The sequence below is a fragment of the Cryptomeria japonica genome, chromosome 3 (assembly GCF_030272615.1).
Source record: "Cryptomeria japonica chromosome 3, Sugi_1.0, whole genome shotgun sequence".
In the NCBI taxonomy this organism is placed as follows: domain Eukaryota; kingdom Viridiplantae; phylum Streptophyta; class Pinopsida; order Cupressales; family Cupressaceae; genus Cryptomeria; species Cryptomeria japonica.
Genome location: NC_081407.1, coordinates 392,678,895 through 392,696,073, shown reverse-complemented (window position 1 = coordinate 392,696,073; position 17,179 = coordinate 392,678,895). Strand labels below are relative to the sequence as shown.

General features: G+C 40.8%; 1 protein-coding gene across 4 annotated transcripts in view; it reads left to right on the top strand.

Annotated features, from left to right (window-relative positions):
• The first annotated feature begins 4,643 nt into the window (after positions 1 to 4,643).
• Positions 4,644 to 17,179, top strand: part of LOC131047904 (UPF0641 membrane protein PJ4664.05) — a 211,880-nt gene continuing 199,344 nt past the window's right edge. The window contains exon 1 of one of the 4 annotated variants that reach the window (XM_057981716.2): positions 4,644 to 5,029. In XM_057981716.2, coding sequence (XP_057837699.1) covers positions 4,962 to 5,029 — 68 coding nt within the window. In that variant the 5' untranslated portion in view covers positions 4,644 to 4,961. The remainder of the gene's footprint in view (positions 5,030 to 17,179) is intronic. The other 3 variants (XM_057981719.2, XM_057981715.2, XM_057981714.2) reach the window with 3 other exon arrangements.

The following is a 17,179-nucleotide window of genomic DNA, read 5'->3' as shown; positions in this document are numbered from 1 at the left end:
ACTTACATCCCAAACTCTTGGAAAAAGAGCTCTAAATCTTCAAATGTTTCGTCAAATCATGGGTTAATTTTTCAATTATGATAAGATCGCCTACATACAAATTAACTTCACCACATAACCTACTAGCTAGATTTCCCCTCTCATGGCTTGTTTAACCATTCTTCAAGTTTATCAATATATAAATCGAATAAAGTGGTAGATAGAGGACATCCCTATTTGACTCCAATGTCACTACCAAAGCGTTCATACATACCATATTTAGTTTTGATCTTATCTTTAACTTGAGCATAAAGCTATGCATTATTTATTTATACTCATCAAGAATCCCAAGTTCCCCTATTTTGCTCCGAACTTTGTCCCTAGGTACTATGCCAAAGGCTCTTAACAAACCAATGAAGCAACACAAAATTTTCTCATCCTCGGGTGTCCCAATATTTTAAAATAAAGTATCTAAGAGTGATGCAATGATCAATGGTAAAGTAGTTGGCCTAAAGACAACTTGCCCTTATGCTCTTTTTCCCTCTTTTTCTATCCCAACAGTTGTTTTTACATGCAATCATGCTCCCAATTTTTTTCAGGAAGCGAATTGACCATAACAATACAATAGCTAAAAGGATTTTTGATATCTCCACTTTTGTATAGAGAGATAATAACAATAGTTATCCACTCTGTCAAAGAGTTGCTTTGAATGACACTATTAAATATTCTTTTGATGTGTGGAGTAAGGAGCTCAACTCTCCACTTGAAAAAAATAGATTACAACCCATCAATGTTTTGTGTTTTACCACTTACTAAATTCTTTATACCTTGTTTGATATCTTCCATTGAGAAGAGTTTGGTTGATGTGATAACTATGGAGTTTCATTTGTATAGGTGTATCACATACTCTAACCAATGGGCATCCATGATATTATTTTTAATTGGTAAATTCTCTTTTTTTGTAGCTCTCTCCAAAAGTCTCATGATTTGTGTGTACCCCAAGATATTATTCTTTCCTTCTTGAAATGACACAACTTTTTCTTTTTAGATTTTATCAATTTCTCATTTTTTTTCTTTCTTTCTTTATTTGGATCATTTTGTTTAAAGGATCTTTTTTTCGCAACCTTGCAGTCTTTGTCATACCACAAAAATTAAATGGAAAGAAAAAGTATTAATGGCTCAACTAAGAACTAGTTTGTACTAGCTTAGGTGTGAAACTGGAAGGTGAATGGTACATAAAGAAGAGTGGGTAGATATAATATGTTGCTATTATACTTTGGAGCTAGTGGAGATGGAATGATACTACATCGTGAAGTGTTTGACTTATATAAGTATTCAAGACAATTATATTGAGATTTTAATTGTGGGCTTTTTGAGTAACATGTTTGAAGAAGAAATGATAACAAAAATTGCTAACTACATGATTAATATTTATAGAAATTTTTTTGCTTATTTGTGTTGTTAGCTATCTGTGGGTCCCATAGGTTGTTTGGCCTCATGGATGTTATTAAAAACCTCCATTCACATAAGATAGGATTTTAATCTTGTGCATCACAGGGGTTGTTGAAATTGGAAGGCACTTTATTCTAGACTACATAAATAGTTTAACAATGTCTTCATTTCATTATTTATTCAATGAAGATTGGGTGGATAGAATGGGAGAGCTTATTATTAAGCTAAATTGCAAAAGGTCAACACTTCACAATGTTTGAAAAATGAAGTTTATTGTCCCATAGTTTATTCTTGACCTCGTGGATGTTGGAAGTCTTCTATTCTATTCATTCACAAGTTAGTGGGAAAGTATTTAAAACACTTTCAATAACTTTTCTAACATTTTTTTTACATAGATAGATAGATATTTTAATGTCCACGAGGCTAATAATAGCATATGGGACAACCAACCTTGCCATTTTGGTTTTCTATATTTCATTCTGTTGGTGTAATTATTTATTCACGTTGGATATTATTACACCTTACTTAAGTTTACTTAGGAAATGCATTTCATAGTAGTTTGGGTATGAGACACTTGGGTGATTGTGCCACATTGGGATAGTGTTTGTAGGAGAATTTCCACCTTTTGTGGTCTTATTTTGTTGTTACATTCCACCTTCGGTGGGTGATCCACCTCATGTGGAATATTATATTGTTTTTCTTACCTACCACACCTATTTCTTACCTACCCTTGTTTCTTATTGAGCCACATGTCATGTTTGTGTGCTCACATATCCATATAGCCTTGCCTATATAAGCATGCTCATATTCATTGTATGTAACAACTATTGATGATCCCGTTGATCGGTATTTTATTGATAGAATACAGATTCCTATCATCTATTTTGTTCTCTCTTATTTGTGCTTTCCATCGCCTCTAGAAATTGGCAAAATCTCACACATTCCTTTTCCTATTCAAGGAGATGATAAGCATCCCCATCTTCTCAATGGTTTTCTCATTAAATAAACTTTGCTAATAAACAACTGCCATTATATTGGCGTGCTTGTCTTTGATGTTCATAATGGCATCATACTTCATGATAAAGTGTTTTTTCGATCCCACTACCCCAATGTTGCAAAAAATATACACCCTTTCTTTCCATGCATCTTTAGGTCTTTTCCACCTTCGCATTTCATATTAGAGTTGATGGGAGTTGGTTCTTAATTGAGCAATAAGAATCTTGGCTTTTCACATAACATTGGTTGTTATGCATGTTTTTTGTTGATGATCACACTTGGGGTCAAATTCTTCAATATAATACTCCTTTTTTCTCCCTAGTACTTTATCTCTTAAACACTTGCAAAACTTATCTAAAACAAAAGCTTTTATCTCTTTGTTTTTCATAGGGCAAGCATTTAGGTAAATATTCCATTTGCTATTTTTCTTCATCAGTGTCTTTTTTCTCTTGCTCATGGTGTCATTGGAAACAACATCAGGCCATCTACTAACTTCCATTTGTTCAATTCTTTTTAAATATCTTATAAGATGCACCATAGCAATTACTTCAATAAATCTGCGCCTATTTCACTCAGCATAATCTCATAAGGAATTAAGCCTTTTATCTTGAACTTTCTTGTGAGTAGGGATTTTTGAACTTTCTCAATTTGTTTCCACTTTGAGTTTGAGGTGCTGCTAGCCACAATTCACATCCATATAGCACCACTAGAAGCAATAGAAACTCAGAAAGAATTTGAATGATTTTCTAGCCCCATAAATTTGCCCATCTACTTTTGAGAGCATATAAAGCTTTGCAACCTCCCAAAATTCTCTTCTTTTTGTAGCCTTCCCAACTAAGCTTGTTCTTGAAGTAAATCCCAAGGTATTTGTACTCAGTTACTACTTCAAGACTGTTGCTTTTAGAGTAGAACTTATGTTGGTTTTCTTTTCTACTATTGGAGGAAATCATGATTTTGGTCTTCTTGGTATTGAATTGCATCCCTATTGCTAAACAAAAATGTTCAAGGGCATGTAAGTGCTCTTACAACCTGTGAGTTGATTTAGCAATCAATGTGAAATAAGGTCCTTAACATATACGAGAAGCTTTATCACAGACTCACCCAAATGAACACCATCTCCTCCTTGCTAATTCAACCATTCTTTAGGTTTGTCAATATATAAACCAAAGAGTATAGGAGAAAGGGGGCACCCTTGCTTGACTTTATTGTCACTCCTAGAACTTTCTAGAATGCCTATCAAAGTTTTGATTTTGACTTTACCTTCTTCATAAAGTCCACGGACAATTGCTCTTAAATGCACAGGAACACCAAGTTCTTCCATTCTACACCATAGTTTGTTCCTAAGGATTTTGTCAAACTCTTTTTTAAAGTCAACAAAACGCCTCTTCCCTTTCTCTCCAAACTTTTTCATTGATGTCTCTTTGAGTGATGCCATGATATACCATAGAGTGCTAAGGCCTAATCCTGCTTGACCTTTTGCAAGCTTTTTTTTTTTTTTTGCTTATTTGCTAATTCTATTTTCAACCATACCACCAAATATTTTTGTAAACAAAAGGTTGATCATTATGGTCCTATAGTTGGAGGGGTTATTAATGTCATCACTCTTAAAAAAAGATATCGCTAGGTTGGTAGTCCAATCTCTTAGAAATCCTTTTAGAATGATGTTTAATATTCTCATAATATGCGACACAAGAGCTCTTACCTAAGTTCTTTCTTTTTCCAAAACCCTCAATTTTTTAATGCCAATCTCAATTTCATACAAGGTGACAAGCTTTGTTATGACATTGCCAAAAGAGGGAAGTCAACTTAATTATTTCTCGTGATATTGTCTTGGATATTTAAACCACTAACTAGCTGAAATGTTATTTTTAGTATGCTTCTTTTTTGACTGAAACTTCTCCTAAAAAAATTATAGTTATTGTGTTCAAGAATCCAACTTTTTTTTTTCTTTTCTTTTTTTCTTTCTTAAAATCTACTACAATTTTATATTTATCCTTTGTTTGCCTAGATTATTGTGTTGTTCTCACTTTTGTCCCATAAACTGTCTGATCTCATAAACTAATTAATAATAATTAAAAATCTTATTCATTAATTAATTCCTCCGTACAGAAATAAGTTGTCTCCTCAATTCCGTATAAAAACGGCCCCTCCCTCCATAATTACAGGTCCTTAAGCCCCCAGATTAGGATAAGTTCCTAAAATGCATTAATAGCAAAAGCGACGTATTGAACGCGGTTAAGGAATCGAATGTACCAGACACCACTTTTCAACTCATTAATAAGAAACGCATTTACTTTCTCCATCCTTGCTGTGGTGGGTTTCGTTCATAAATACGAAAGCAACTACGAGTCAATGGCCATGTTAATTGTTATAGTTATTTTGAATTACAGATTATGGTACAGGTCAATGAGGCTTCAACATACCGTAAAGTCTCGTTTACATCAGAGTGGGGGCTGAGATTTGTTCTACTAATGTTTTATGAATTTTGAATGAGATAAGATAAAGAGAAATTGTTGAGAGAAGTAGAAGATATCATGGCGGAATCAGCAACATCATCAATTTCAGTTTTACATTCGCTCTTCCATCTTATCTCCTTTATTTCGTAAGTTGCTCTGCTGCATTTGTTACTTCATGCTATGCTTTTCCCCATCTTATCTCATTTACTTATGTATATACCACTACGGGAATCCTCTGTATTTGCCATTTTGGATTTCTTTCTTTCTGGCATTTCAATAGAATTTTACAGAAAATATATGGTTATCGTGCTTTGCGAATTATGGGATTAATTGCTTGGAGTATGTAACACAGAGGTATTCACAGTTTGAAGTGAACAGTCTCTCATATAGGATTTGTGTGTGGCTAGTACAAATTGGCTATTTCTGTCATAATTTCTTAAACAGAAAAAGTGGCCATTGAAAGTGAAGATTGAACTAATTCTCAGAAATATACATTTTTGTTTTAAGAGTGAATTTATGTGTTTTTGAAATTAAATGAAACCTTAAGTATATATTTTTTTTAAGCTTATGAGCAAACTAAAGAAATTGAGAATTTTATACAGAGTAGCTAGATTTCCAAACTTGTAATTATGTTGGATTCCTTAAAATTACCTGGCAGTCTCACAAGTAACTAACAGCTGGAATTCACGTGAGGATTTCTCCTTATTTTTCACATAGCTAGCATTTGAAAATTCAAAGTATTTTTTGGGGTGTAACAATTCAAAATCAGTGATAAAATATTATTAATGGGCCAATGTCCACATGGCATTTCAAACTTTTAAATAATTAAATTGAATATTAGGTAATATATCAAATTTATGCGATGCCTGTTGTAAATGTTATGTATTACTTTATGTTTTCGAACAGCCGATAACAATATTCCCATATCTCAACTCAGTTTGTCTTGGGGTTTTGCTCCTCCTCACTGTACTGTTAGTTTAATCTTTGGGGCTGACAATTCACTGGTTCGAGTTAATCGGCTCAGGCAACTGGGACAAATATCCCTTTCTCACCCGATGCTCCTGCCTTTGTCTCGGGGAGAACTGATTCACAATCAATTGGTTAAAAGCCAAGTGCACTTCTCTCCCGTCCCATGATCTGCTCCTGGCCGGTCCGACCCCAGAGCTGGGGTGGGTGGGAATAGTAACTCTGGGCGCATGGCTCAGATAAAAGTCTTGGGGTTTAGGAAGATAATTCTAACCCTAAGCTAATCCTATAAACTCAGGAAACAGAAATTGCAAAAGTGGAATTAAAACCAATTCTTGTTTCGCCAAATTCAACAACTATACAAGAACGGTGCTATCCTGTAAGAAATTCAAAAGATTTTCACATCACATATATTCACCAACATATTGAACAATGAATACAGCAATAAAAGTTAATTTTTCATTTACTGGTTCAAGTTAACTTTGCAAAATAATTGAAAATCATCCAATAATAAAAAGTATGAACACATCAACTCCACATTAAGCAATTTTATCAAATCCTTCATTCAATCTATCAACTTGGAAATTAAATTTATTCTAGTGAGAGTCGAGAAACCATACTAACTTGCAAAAGTGGAAAAAAATTCACTAACATTTTGAACAATGAGTTATGTCTATTAATTAATTAAGAAGTATCACTACAACAATTTTTCCGAAATCTATCTCTTTACAAATGAGAACAGGAGGGTTTATATAGACACCCCATTACAAAGCAACAGCCTAGATTGACCCAAGATCAACAACAAGACAAAAATATTAAACCCTAATTAGGGCAAGCTACAATAGTTATCCAAAACGGACCAATGAGAAATAAACAACTAAAAAATCCAGCTTTCTTCTAGAAGTGGGCGTCCCTTATCCTTTTCCTTCGCAGGGTCACTATGGGGTCGAGCTGTTCCATTAGGACACTTGGCATAATGTTGATCTTGTATTCCATCAGGTCCACCTTATCAGTTTTCGAAAATCATCCTCAATGGACAGAAATGAGGATGCCTTGCTAAAATGTTGCTTCTGGATTGGATTTGTAGAAGTGAAGAAGTTGCTTTGAACTTTGACCTTCAAGTTCTCTACATCCATGTCCTTGTCTTGGACTGCTTTGATTGTTTCTTCTTTCTTCTCCTTTCCTTAGCCTTTCCTTGATGGCCTTGACTGAATCCTCTAACTCATGGACTTCCTTTTGAGGAGTGATGTCCTCTTTGCTTTGTCAACTTTTGGAATGGTCACCTGTATTGAACGAGATCCTCTGCCATCTTTATGGTTAAGGAATATTTCCTTGCCTTATTCTTTTCTTGAAGTCTTTTGGAATGGTCACCTGTATTTGCAATGGGGGGATGTGTGAAAACGTCACAACATCTAGCACCACCTCGAATAAATGTTCTTGGACATTTCAAAGATAAAGACTCAATCCACTCTTAGAATCTCCAGAAAATTCAACCCAACCTATCAAAAGACTAGGAGACATTCAAAAGGGAAGAAGAATCCTAAATTGGATAATGTTTACCGCTGCAACTTGTAAATTAAATATAGAAAATAACAATGTACATGACAATGCATACTAGACACGATAGTAAAATATATCTTTATTCGCACATGCAATCATTACAGAGAAGAAGACCAGAGATGGTCGGCCAAGGATTACAACAGATCCAACAATACCGTCCTCCTTCCTTGGCAGTACACGACATATTTAAAGGACCCGACGATTGCCGAGAGCTACACAACCGTCAACCAACCGACACATAACTACCCGAGACTTACAACCCACTCAATACAATTAATTAATGCATTGTCGGATAACAAATATTATCAAACATAACAACAGGCAATTTATGCCGACAACATCATCCCCCCCAAAAGAAAAGTCGCCTTCCAGACGACAAGCAAACATCAAGTGATATTCGGGAACACTAATGATAGATAGTGACTTCATTGGACAACCCCAACTTGTAGTGTACCTACCAAATCAAATGGGGGTTTGGAGGCAACGCCCCCAACGGGGTCAAGGGGCGGCGCCCCTCGCAGGGGTCTGGAGGCAGCGCCCCCAGCGGGGTCGAGGGGCAGCACACCTCGCAGGGTCCCGGGGCAACGCCAACACCAAATTACAACCTTCAAACCCACACGGAACTCCATGGCGTGCATCAATTTTTTGCTTTTTAAGACGTCAAGAACGAGGCCAATGAAGTCAAAATTCTGATCAAGGCGTATTCTTTCGTACGGGTATTGTGTTTTCTGACTTGTTCTCCTTCCATATGGGCTTATCCTCCTTGCGTATAGACTTGTTCTTTCGTACAGGCTGCGCTTCTCTCTTGGTTGTATGATGCATAGGTGTGTGGCTTGAGACTCCCTTTATCGAACTCAACACTTCCACCGTACGGTACAATACTTCCGTTGTACGACTCAAGAATTATCTCGTATGGTGCAACTCTTCCTTTGTACGACCTAGCAATCCTTGCGTACGGTTCAACTTTTCTCTCCCACGGTGCAACTCTTCCTCTGTATGACGTAGCAATCCTTGCGTACGGTTCAACTTTTCCTATGTACGACATGTTTATGGTTTTTCTGTACGGCCTTCTCCACACTCGCTCGTACAATGTATCCACGTACGACCTTCTCTTCTTCACGTACGATATACTTATGGGTTTTCTATACTGCCGCCTCCACACTTGCTTGTACGACTGCACAACTTTTTGAGCGTAGCACCTACTCACTCGTATGGATTGGCCTATGGGTACCAACCATATGGGGTACAATATCAATGCTTTGCAATTTGGCTCCCTTGATCGTACGGATCTGTAGCGGGGGCTCTTAGCTTCGTGTGGTAACCTCATCACGTCGACGCAACTTGGACTCTCAGGAGCCAACTTGCTCTTGTCTGTTCTGAACCGTACGACGTACGATATGGACTTAGTCAATCGTTCGACAACTTTACTCTCCGCGTACAGTGACAATTCTTCAAAAACTTTACTCTCCGCGTACAGTGACAATTCTTCAAAAACTTTACTCTTAGCGTACAGTGACAATCCTTCGGCAACTTCACTCTTGGTTCCTGTGGATCGTACGCTCCATGTATTCTCGGCTCTTATGGGTTGTATGGTCAACTTACTCTCGGCTGATTTGAACCATATGGCTGAATTACTTTCGGCTGATGTGAACTGTTTAGCGTATAGTATTAACTTCTTCGGGGCATCTCCACCAGGCTCTACAACATCCAATTTCTGATCCTTGCCCTGTGAATCTTCTTCGTACACCTTAGATACTTCCCCATTCCCACTCGGTGACCTCTGTTCATACAGTACAGGCTCACTTGGCAACTGTTCGTACAACCCAGACACACCAACGCCAGATGTGCACAGATGAATATCGTACGACAAACTTTGCACTTCCTCAATTTGGCCAATTTGTAGCATGTTACAGTCGGGGTGGAAGACTTCATAATCCTCCATCTGCCAGTGAAATAATCCATTAAGAGAACTCGTCTCATCCTCAGAGCAATCTTCCAGTTTGAGCACCCCTTCATTGTTGGGTTTCATGCCTTTCCTTCCTTCGTCCATACCTAACTCTCCACCCTTAGACTCAGAGTCCGAGGGTGCTAGTTCTTCACTCACCACCTGGTTCCTCAAGTCAATGACGTGCTTCCTCTCGTCACTCTCGATCGAGAGTGTGTTTCGCTTCCAGTTATGATTCTCCTTGGAAGTAACCAACCATCCCATCCTGAGGAGTGTATCATACGTGTTCTTCTGTAATTGGATGACTACAAAGTCCAAGAATTTTTTTTGTGTCCCAATAATTACTTTTTGTGCCATCAATGTTCCCAACTGTTGGATGCCGTGTTGGTCAACACCTACCAAGTGGAAGCTTGGCAACCAAAGGTTCGGCTTCCCCAGACATTTCCACATGTCTTCTGGTAGTATGTTTACTCCCGAGCCTCCATCGACAATGGTGTTTGTCAACTTCTTCCCCTTTATTTCCTTCTTGACGACCGTCGGCTTCCTCCCGATGCTCACCGTCAGCAAAATTGGATCATTGGACTCATTTCCTTCGGGTGATGGTTTTCCCGTCAGTTCCTCCTCGTGTGGCTTAAATTGTTTCTAGATAACTATGTTGTCACTGACTGTATTGGCAATTGCCATTATCAGTTGCGGCATAGTTTGAAGAAGGTCTACCACCTTGATGGGTACGGTTGTTTGTAGCACCTGCCGGACTATGTTCTTCTTTGACTCCCGCAATGACATACTTGTAGTTCCATTGGAAGTTACTCGTTCCTTCGCCAACACTTGTTCTACTTCGTCTTGTTCCTTTTCCGTACCAAAGTTTGGATACTGTTAACATTATTTTGGGGTTGTCCGTAGGCGGCATTTTGATCGGGTGGCACCCTTTCTTTTTGACTTTCCAGCTGCGCTCAACGTACAGGCCATATGTCATCTCGGCGTTGTTTCTGATGGCCCGCTTTTTTTGTTTGAGGTTAGGGGGAACGCGGATTTGCCAAATGGCTTGGGTTTTGATGACCGAGCATCCTGTTGGACCCCACCCTGCATTGTGCAAAGATAGGGACTCATGGTGCCTCCGCGTTGCCCCTCCTATTTCTGTTTATGCGCTCTTTTTCGGATGTCCCTGGGGCTGCCGCGTGTTGTCCATGGTGACCTATCTCTCAGGCTGCGGTTCATGTCAAAATATTTTGTGTTCGGGCAGGTATGGAGATTGCACGATAAGGTGGAAGTAACAACCTCCGAAGCGGTTTTGTTGGGTGTGTTCCTTTAGGATGCCACGATGGTTTTTTCTGGTCAGAAGCGGTTGCGGGAGGATGGTAGATGCTTTGAACTGTTAGCCGAGCCGGGGGCTCTATTTATGCTTGGTTTTTTCCTATTTTAGGGGTTCAAAACTTTTATGAAAAGAGACGATTAAGTATTCTAGATAGGAATTAAGCCTTTTAGCTGTTATTGTTTTCTGAGGAAAGGATAATCAAATTGTGCCTAGGGCCTCTGTGATGCCTGTTTTCAGTATGCTGTGATAGTTTTCTGTGCATTCTTGTAATTCTAATGACTTTGGAGATATATGTCTAATACTCTGCCGGTTAAACTATGTTTTGCACTTGTTATTTGGTGGATGCGTGATGTATGTTTCTTTATGTTAAAAGGAATCTTGGTGTATCTTGTTTATGGTTCTGTTCAGATATATAGATTGTTGAATGGGCTTTAAAACCGGATGTTTCTAGGTTTTATATGCTGTTAATATTTTTCCAAAATGCTCTGGCGCATCGCCCAAATAGTCTAGATCATTTGCTTTAAGTTTCTTCTTCCCCTTTTCCCTCAATCACAAGGAAGAGCCGACTTCTTAAATCGGGAGGTCATTCAGTGAGTTTTGCGCAATAGGTCCCCCGTCACTGAATTTCCCATAAGGCTGTTCGCTTCCAAGGTAAAATTTAGAGTCAACAGTTCTTTTTCTGGCACGCCGGGTGGGACCATAATTTTGAAAAAGCCTGAGCTAGTTTATGAGTCACAGGCCCGTCACTAGGAGTCAAACAACCCTAAATCCCAGTCTACTCCTACCACCCTTGGTAAACGTCCATTCGGCTGCAACCTCTTCTTCCCAGAGCTTACCTACCTTCCCTGCAGTCGCCCTTACAGCAATGGCAAATGTTCCTCCTAGAAATTTTGTGACATGGAATAATGGAAGCCCTCTCATTCCCCCCACTCTACCTGTTGTATGGGGGCCAATTCCCTCTGCCGCACTAAAAGCCGTCCCGAAATTTACTGGAGAATTGCACAAGACCCCCGGGGAACACCTACAAGATATAGCCAATGTCTGCACTGTCCACGGTATCACCGAGCAACATGTAGCCTTGAGATTGCTCGCGACCTCTTTCAAAGGAAGAGCTTTAGATTGGTACAAATCCCTGGGTCCGAATACTATAGTGGATTGGGACCAGTTGGGCGACTGCTTCTTTTAGAGGTTCTTTGACAAGGCCGACAGATAATCGTTGATGCACCAGTTGATTACGATAGAGGGCCCCTCAAGAAGCACTGACAGAATTCAACTTAAGATTCCAGAGGACTTGGCAAAGAATCCCTCTGTCCTCCCACCCTCCTGCGGATATAGCGTTCGTCTTTTACCTGAAATCCTTTAATTTTGACATATCAGTAATGATCCAGTCTCTAAGAGGCAATACCCTCCCGTAAGCATTCGAAATAGCAGTCCAAGCAAAAAATAACCTGATCTATGCAGGGAAGCTCGCCCACGCCCCCTCATGCCAGTCTTTCCCGAGCTATCTAACCGAGCCTCTGAAGAGGCCGCGCCCAACACATCTGCTTCTCAATCCATGTACATGTACCCTGGCCCCCAGCAAGCATATGCCCCTCCGCAGTCGTCTTTGGCCGCGGAAGTCAACGACATGAAGAATTTGTTGAGAGCCTTCTCCAACAAGACTGTCAATCTAAAAAGGGTCCAAATCTCACCCGCTAGACCCCCTTTTCAACAAAATTTCCAAGGGAATAGACCCACATACCAGCAAAACCAGTATGCAAATAACCGTGTTGATAAATCCACCCAACCAAACGGTCAAATAGTCCCGGTTCCCAATCCTTTGCAGACCGTTTACCCCAGCACCAGTAAGGAGTTGACAGTGGGGCAAAATAATCTAGCGGACGACACTAACTCTTGGTGTTTTCCATGCAATAATGCTCACACTCCTAGAAATTGTCTGAGAGGTAATTTGCAGCAAAAACTCGCAGAGCAACGGAGCCTAGGCATGACACTAGATGAGTCGGTCGATGCGTCTCCTGGCATGGATAACACATCTCTCATTGCCCAAATGTAGGGTATGTCGATGCAACAAGAGGCAGAGATAGCTCCAGACCACACACTATTCTCTTGGATGGAGGACGAAGATGTCGTACTCACCAATGGCGCCCGCGCAACTACCTCAAGGGAAGAGGCCCCCATTGTGCAATCAGATTACAACCTCCGCTCAAAAAGGTGCTTCATTGGGGAGAATACAAACACACCAGGAAGAATGTCTGCAGATAAAGTTCCTGAACAATCCGCAGTTGCTCCCACATACCCAAGGAAGGAGTTTATCCCCTATAAACCAAGAGAGCCAAAAGCGTCGGTGCCGACAATACTAGACGTGGTGGAAAAACTGAAGAAAGCTCCGACCAATGTCTCCCTATGGGATCTCCTCAGTATCCTAGAGCAAAAGAATCAACTGAAAGAGGCCCTGTTCGACATTGGGAAAAATGCAAGAGGAAATGCCACCAAAGCTCCGCAGATCAATGAAGAAAGGTTTCAACCCTCTACGGACAGATCACGCCCTTCAACCATGTTAACTAATGAAGCCATGCCTCCTAAGTCTCAAACGAAAGGTAAGCACAAACCAAATCCTTTCTACCCGACCCTCATAGTCGGGGATAAACTCTTGCATAATTCTATGATAGATTCTGGTGCCGGCACTACCGTCATGCCTAAGGAAATCGCTAAGGTCTTGAATATCAAATACGAGCCTTTAAGTAGAGGTGTTATGTAGTTAGACGGGAATAAAGTCCAGGCCGTAGGTCTTATCAAGAACCTTCCACTGACATTGTTCTCATGTCCTAGTGTCACTGTGCCCCAAGAAGTGGTAGTCATCGACATCCCGCTTGTTTTTGGGCTCTGCCTTTCCTGAGATTTTACCGCCAAAATAGGAGGCTACTTGTCCTTAGACTGGTCCCACCTTATCCTTCGCACTTAGCACGATGCCAAACTCAAAATCCTTTCAGAACCCCTTCACGTCGAACACGTAGCAGATCAAGCCTTGCTCAATTTTGAACCCACTCATACTTCCATCTCAAACGAAGAAAGGAAAACTGTAGAGCTCCAGGAGGATGAAGAAGTGATCGAGGATATTCCACCCGATCAAGAGGTTTTCCTAAATGAATTCATAGACTCTGATCCATACTCCAACTACCATGCCACCGGTCTAGGTACTTACTGCATTTTTGACGAAAACAAGGTCATCCCGAAACTTATCAAGGAACCATTTTCTGAAGAGGAGTTGTCCTCCGCACTCTGGACTCTGCACTTCGATGGTGCGAGATGCAAAGTAGGTTCAGGAGCCGGGATTTGCCTCACTTCACCCTCAGGTCAACGGGTCCTGAAGTCTTTTCGTCTACAATTCGCATGCTCGAACAATGAAGCAGAGTATGAAGAACTGATCCAGGGTTTGAGCTTGGCGGAGAGGATGGGTATCAAAAAATTGAAAGTTTTGGGTGATTCTGAGCTGGTGGTGTACCAGGTCCGAGGAATCTCTAACGCCAAACATGTCTGCATGAGGTCCTACCGTCATAGAATATGGGATTTGATTGAAAGCTTCGATGCTTTCAATATCCAGAGAGTTCCTTGAAAAACAAATGCTGCGGCTGACTAGATGGCCACAATTGGATCGCAATTTGACCCTGCTGCGGACTTGCTCGCCAATTCCTAAACGGTCTGTGTGGTTGTTCGGCCAACTATTCTTGATAACGACACTCACTAGCAAGTCTTCGAAAGGGATGAGCAGATTGCCCTGTTCATTCAAAACTCAGGGGAGTTTGCAGATCAATTGCAACCTAAGGTGAAAGAGGCTTATGGGGACCAAATCATCCAGTTGAGATCCAACAAGCTTCCTAACGAGTTGATCACCTTGGAAAATTTGTTCGACCATGATGACACTGAAAATGATAAGCGAAAGCTTACAACTGATAAATGAGACTATACCGAAATGTCGGTAGGAGGTGGGAGAATGCTCAAAGTCGGAAAGGAGGTTCCTCCAGAGGACCGAAAAAGATTGACCAGATATTGTGATGAATATATGGGTGTACTGGCGTGGTCCTATGAAGATTTGAAAGGTTACAATCCCAACATCATTCAGCACACCATCGAGCTCACTGATGGAGCCAATCCGGTCCGACAAAAGAAGAGACCGGTCAATCCGAAGATTGAGTTCCTCATGGCCCAAGAGTTGAAAAAGCTGATAGAATCTAGAATCATCTACCCCATCAAGCACAGTACCTGTGTATCCAACCTGGTGCCAGTCAGGAAAAAGAACGGGGACATCCGACTTTGCGTGGACTTTAGAGACTTAAACCAAGCGTCTCTAAAAGATCACTACCCTTTGCCATCAATGGAACAATTGCTAAGCACGATGGCGGGATCAGAAATGTTCTCAATGCTAGACGGTTTCTCGAGTTATAATCAAGTCTCGGTGAAGCTAGAGGATCAACACAAGACGACCTTCACAACCAAATGGGGACATTCGCCTATCAAAAAATGCCTTTTGGGTTGTCAAATGCTAGCGCGACTTTTCAAAGAGCTATGGACTTGACCTTCAAGGAGCTCATCAGCAAGATCATCATTATATCTTTGGAAGACTTAACGGTGTTTTCAAAGCACAGAGAAGATCATTTCGATCATCTCGAGCTGGTGTTCCAAAAATGTCTAGAATTTGGGATCTCTTTAAACCCCAAAAAATGTATCTTCGGAGTCCCTCAAGGGAAATTACTAGGACATATAGTGTCAAAGGAAGGGGTCTCCATCGACCCTGATCGAGTTAAAGCAATAAAAGAGCTTCCCCTCCTTGTCAATAAAAAGGGGGTCCAGTCCTTCCTAGGAAAGATTAACTTTGTTAGCCGCTTTATTTCTGATTTTGCAGGAATGATAAGGCCTATCACCGTGATGCTCAAGAAGGAAACACTTTTCAAATGGACTCTCGAAGCTAAAGAAGCTTTCGAGAAAATCAAAGATACTATCTGTTCAGCCCCCGTGTTATACAACCCGGATATGTCTAAAGACTTCATAATGTATGTTTTCTCTAGTCACTATAGCATTGGTATGGTTCTGACCCAGAAAGACGCAGAAAAGGGGAGTGAGCACCCTATAGCCTTCCATTCAAAAACTCTGAAGGAATACGAGGCTAAGTATAACTTCGTTGAAAACAAGCTTTGGCCGTAGTCAAGGGCCTAAAAAAATTTAGGCACTTCATCGCCTGCAATAAGACTACAGTGTATGTTGCTCATCCCGTGGTCAGAGAATACATCATGGAAGGCGACATCACTGAGAAAAGGGCAAATTGGATCACTAAAATCTTGGAGTACGAAATTGATGTCAGGCCCACCAAAATAATCCGCAGCAAAGGTTTGTGCAAATATATAGCCCAGGAGTGTGAGCCCCGAGAAATGGAGATGGCCATAAAAGAAGTTGTGATGGTTACCTTCGAGCCATCAGAGACATGCTGGATAGAGGCCGGAAAACATTTCATGAAGACAGGGAGCTTCCCCGAAGGTCTTCCCCCTGAAAAGAAGAGATTCTATAGGCTTCAGAACAACGGTTTCCGCTTGGTGGATGGCATACTTTTCAAAAGAAATTTCGATGGGGTCCTACCCCGCTGCGTGAGCCAATGCCAGGCTGACTAGATCTTACAAGAGTTTCACTACGACTCGTCAGGAGGTCACTTTTCGACACAAACAACCATCATCAAGATCACTGGTGCCGGATATTTTTGGCCCTCTATGTTCAAAGACGTGCACACCTTGGTGAGGGAGTGCAAAGAATGCCAGTATTACATTGACAGGTGTAAAAAGGCGGCAATGCCCCTTAGACCCATAATGGTGGAGGAACCCTTTGCTCAATGGGGACTCGACTTTATAGGGATGATCAATCCCTCGAGCTCGGCCGGACATAAGTGGATCCTGACCACTACCGACTACTTCACCAGATGGTCTGAAGCTGTTCCCATTAAGAATTCATCAAAGACCGAGGTGCTGACATTCCTGGAGGACCTGGTGTGTTGATATGGTCCGCCAAAGACCGTAATATCAGATAATGTGCGTGCATTCGTGGGTTCACGAATCACCCAATTTGCCCTCAGCAAAGGTATTTACCTAAAAACCTCCTCTAACTACTATTCGCAAGGAAATGGGCTCACCGAGTCCACTAATAAGAATCTTATTAGACTCATTAAAAGGATAGGCTCGGAGTATAAGAGGGAGTGGCACCACCACTTGAGGAGCGCGTTATGGGCTGACCGGATAACGCCCAAGCAGGTCTTAAAGAACTCCCCATACAAGCTGGTCTATGGTAAGGACGCACTGTTTCCCATTTCCTTGGAAATCCCAGCCTTGTAGCTACTTAAGTCTATCGAATTAGCAGAGAATGGTTCCATGGACGTAAGGTTGGTGGAGATTATGGAATTAGAAGAGGCTAGGGAAGCAGCATTCACGTCTCTCCAGAATCGTCAGCAAACCATCAAGATGTGGTTCAATA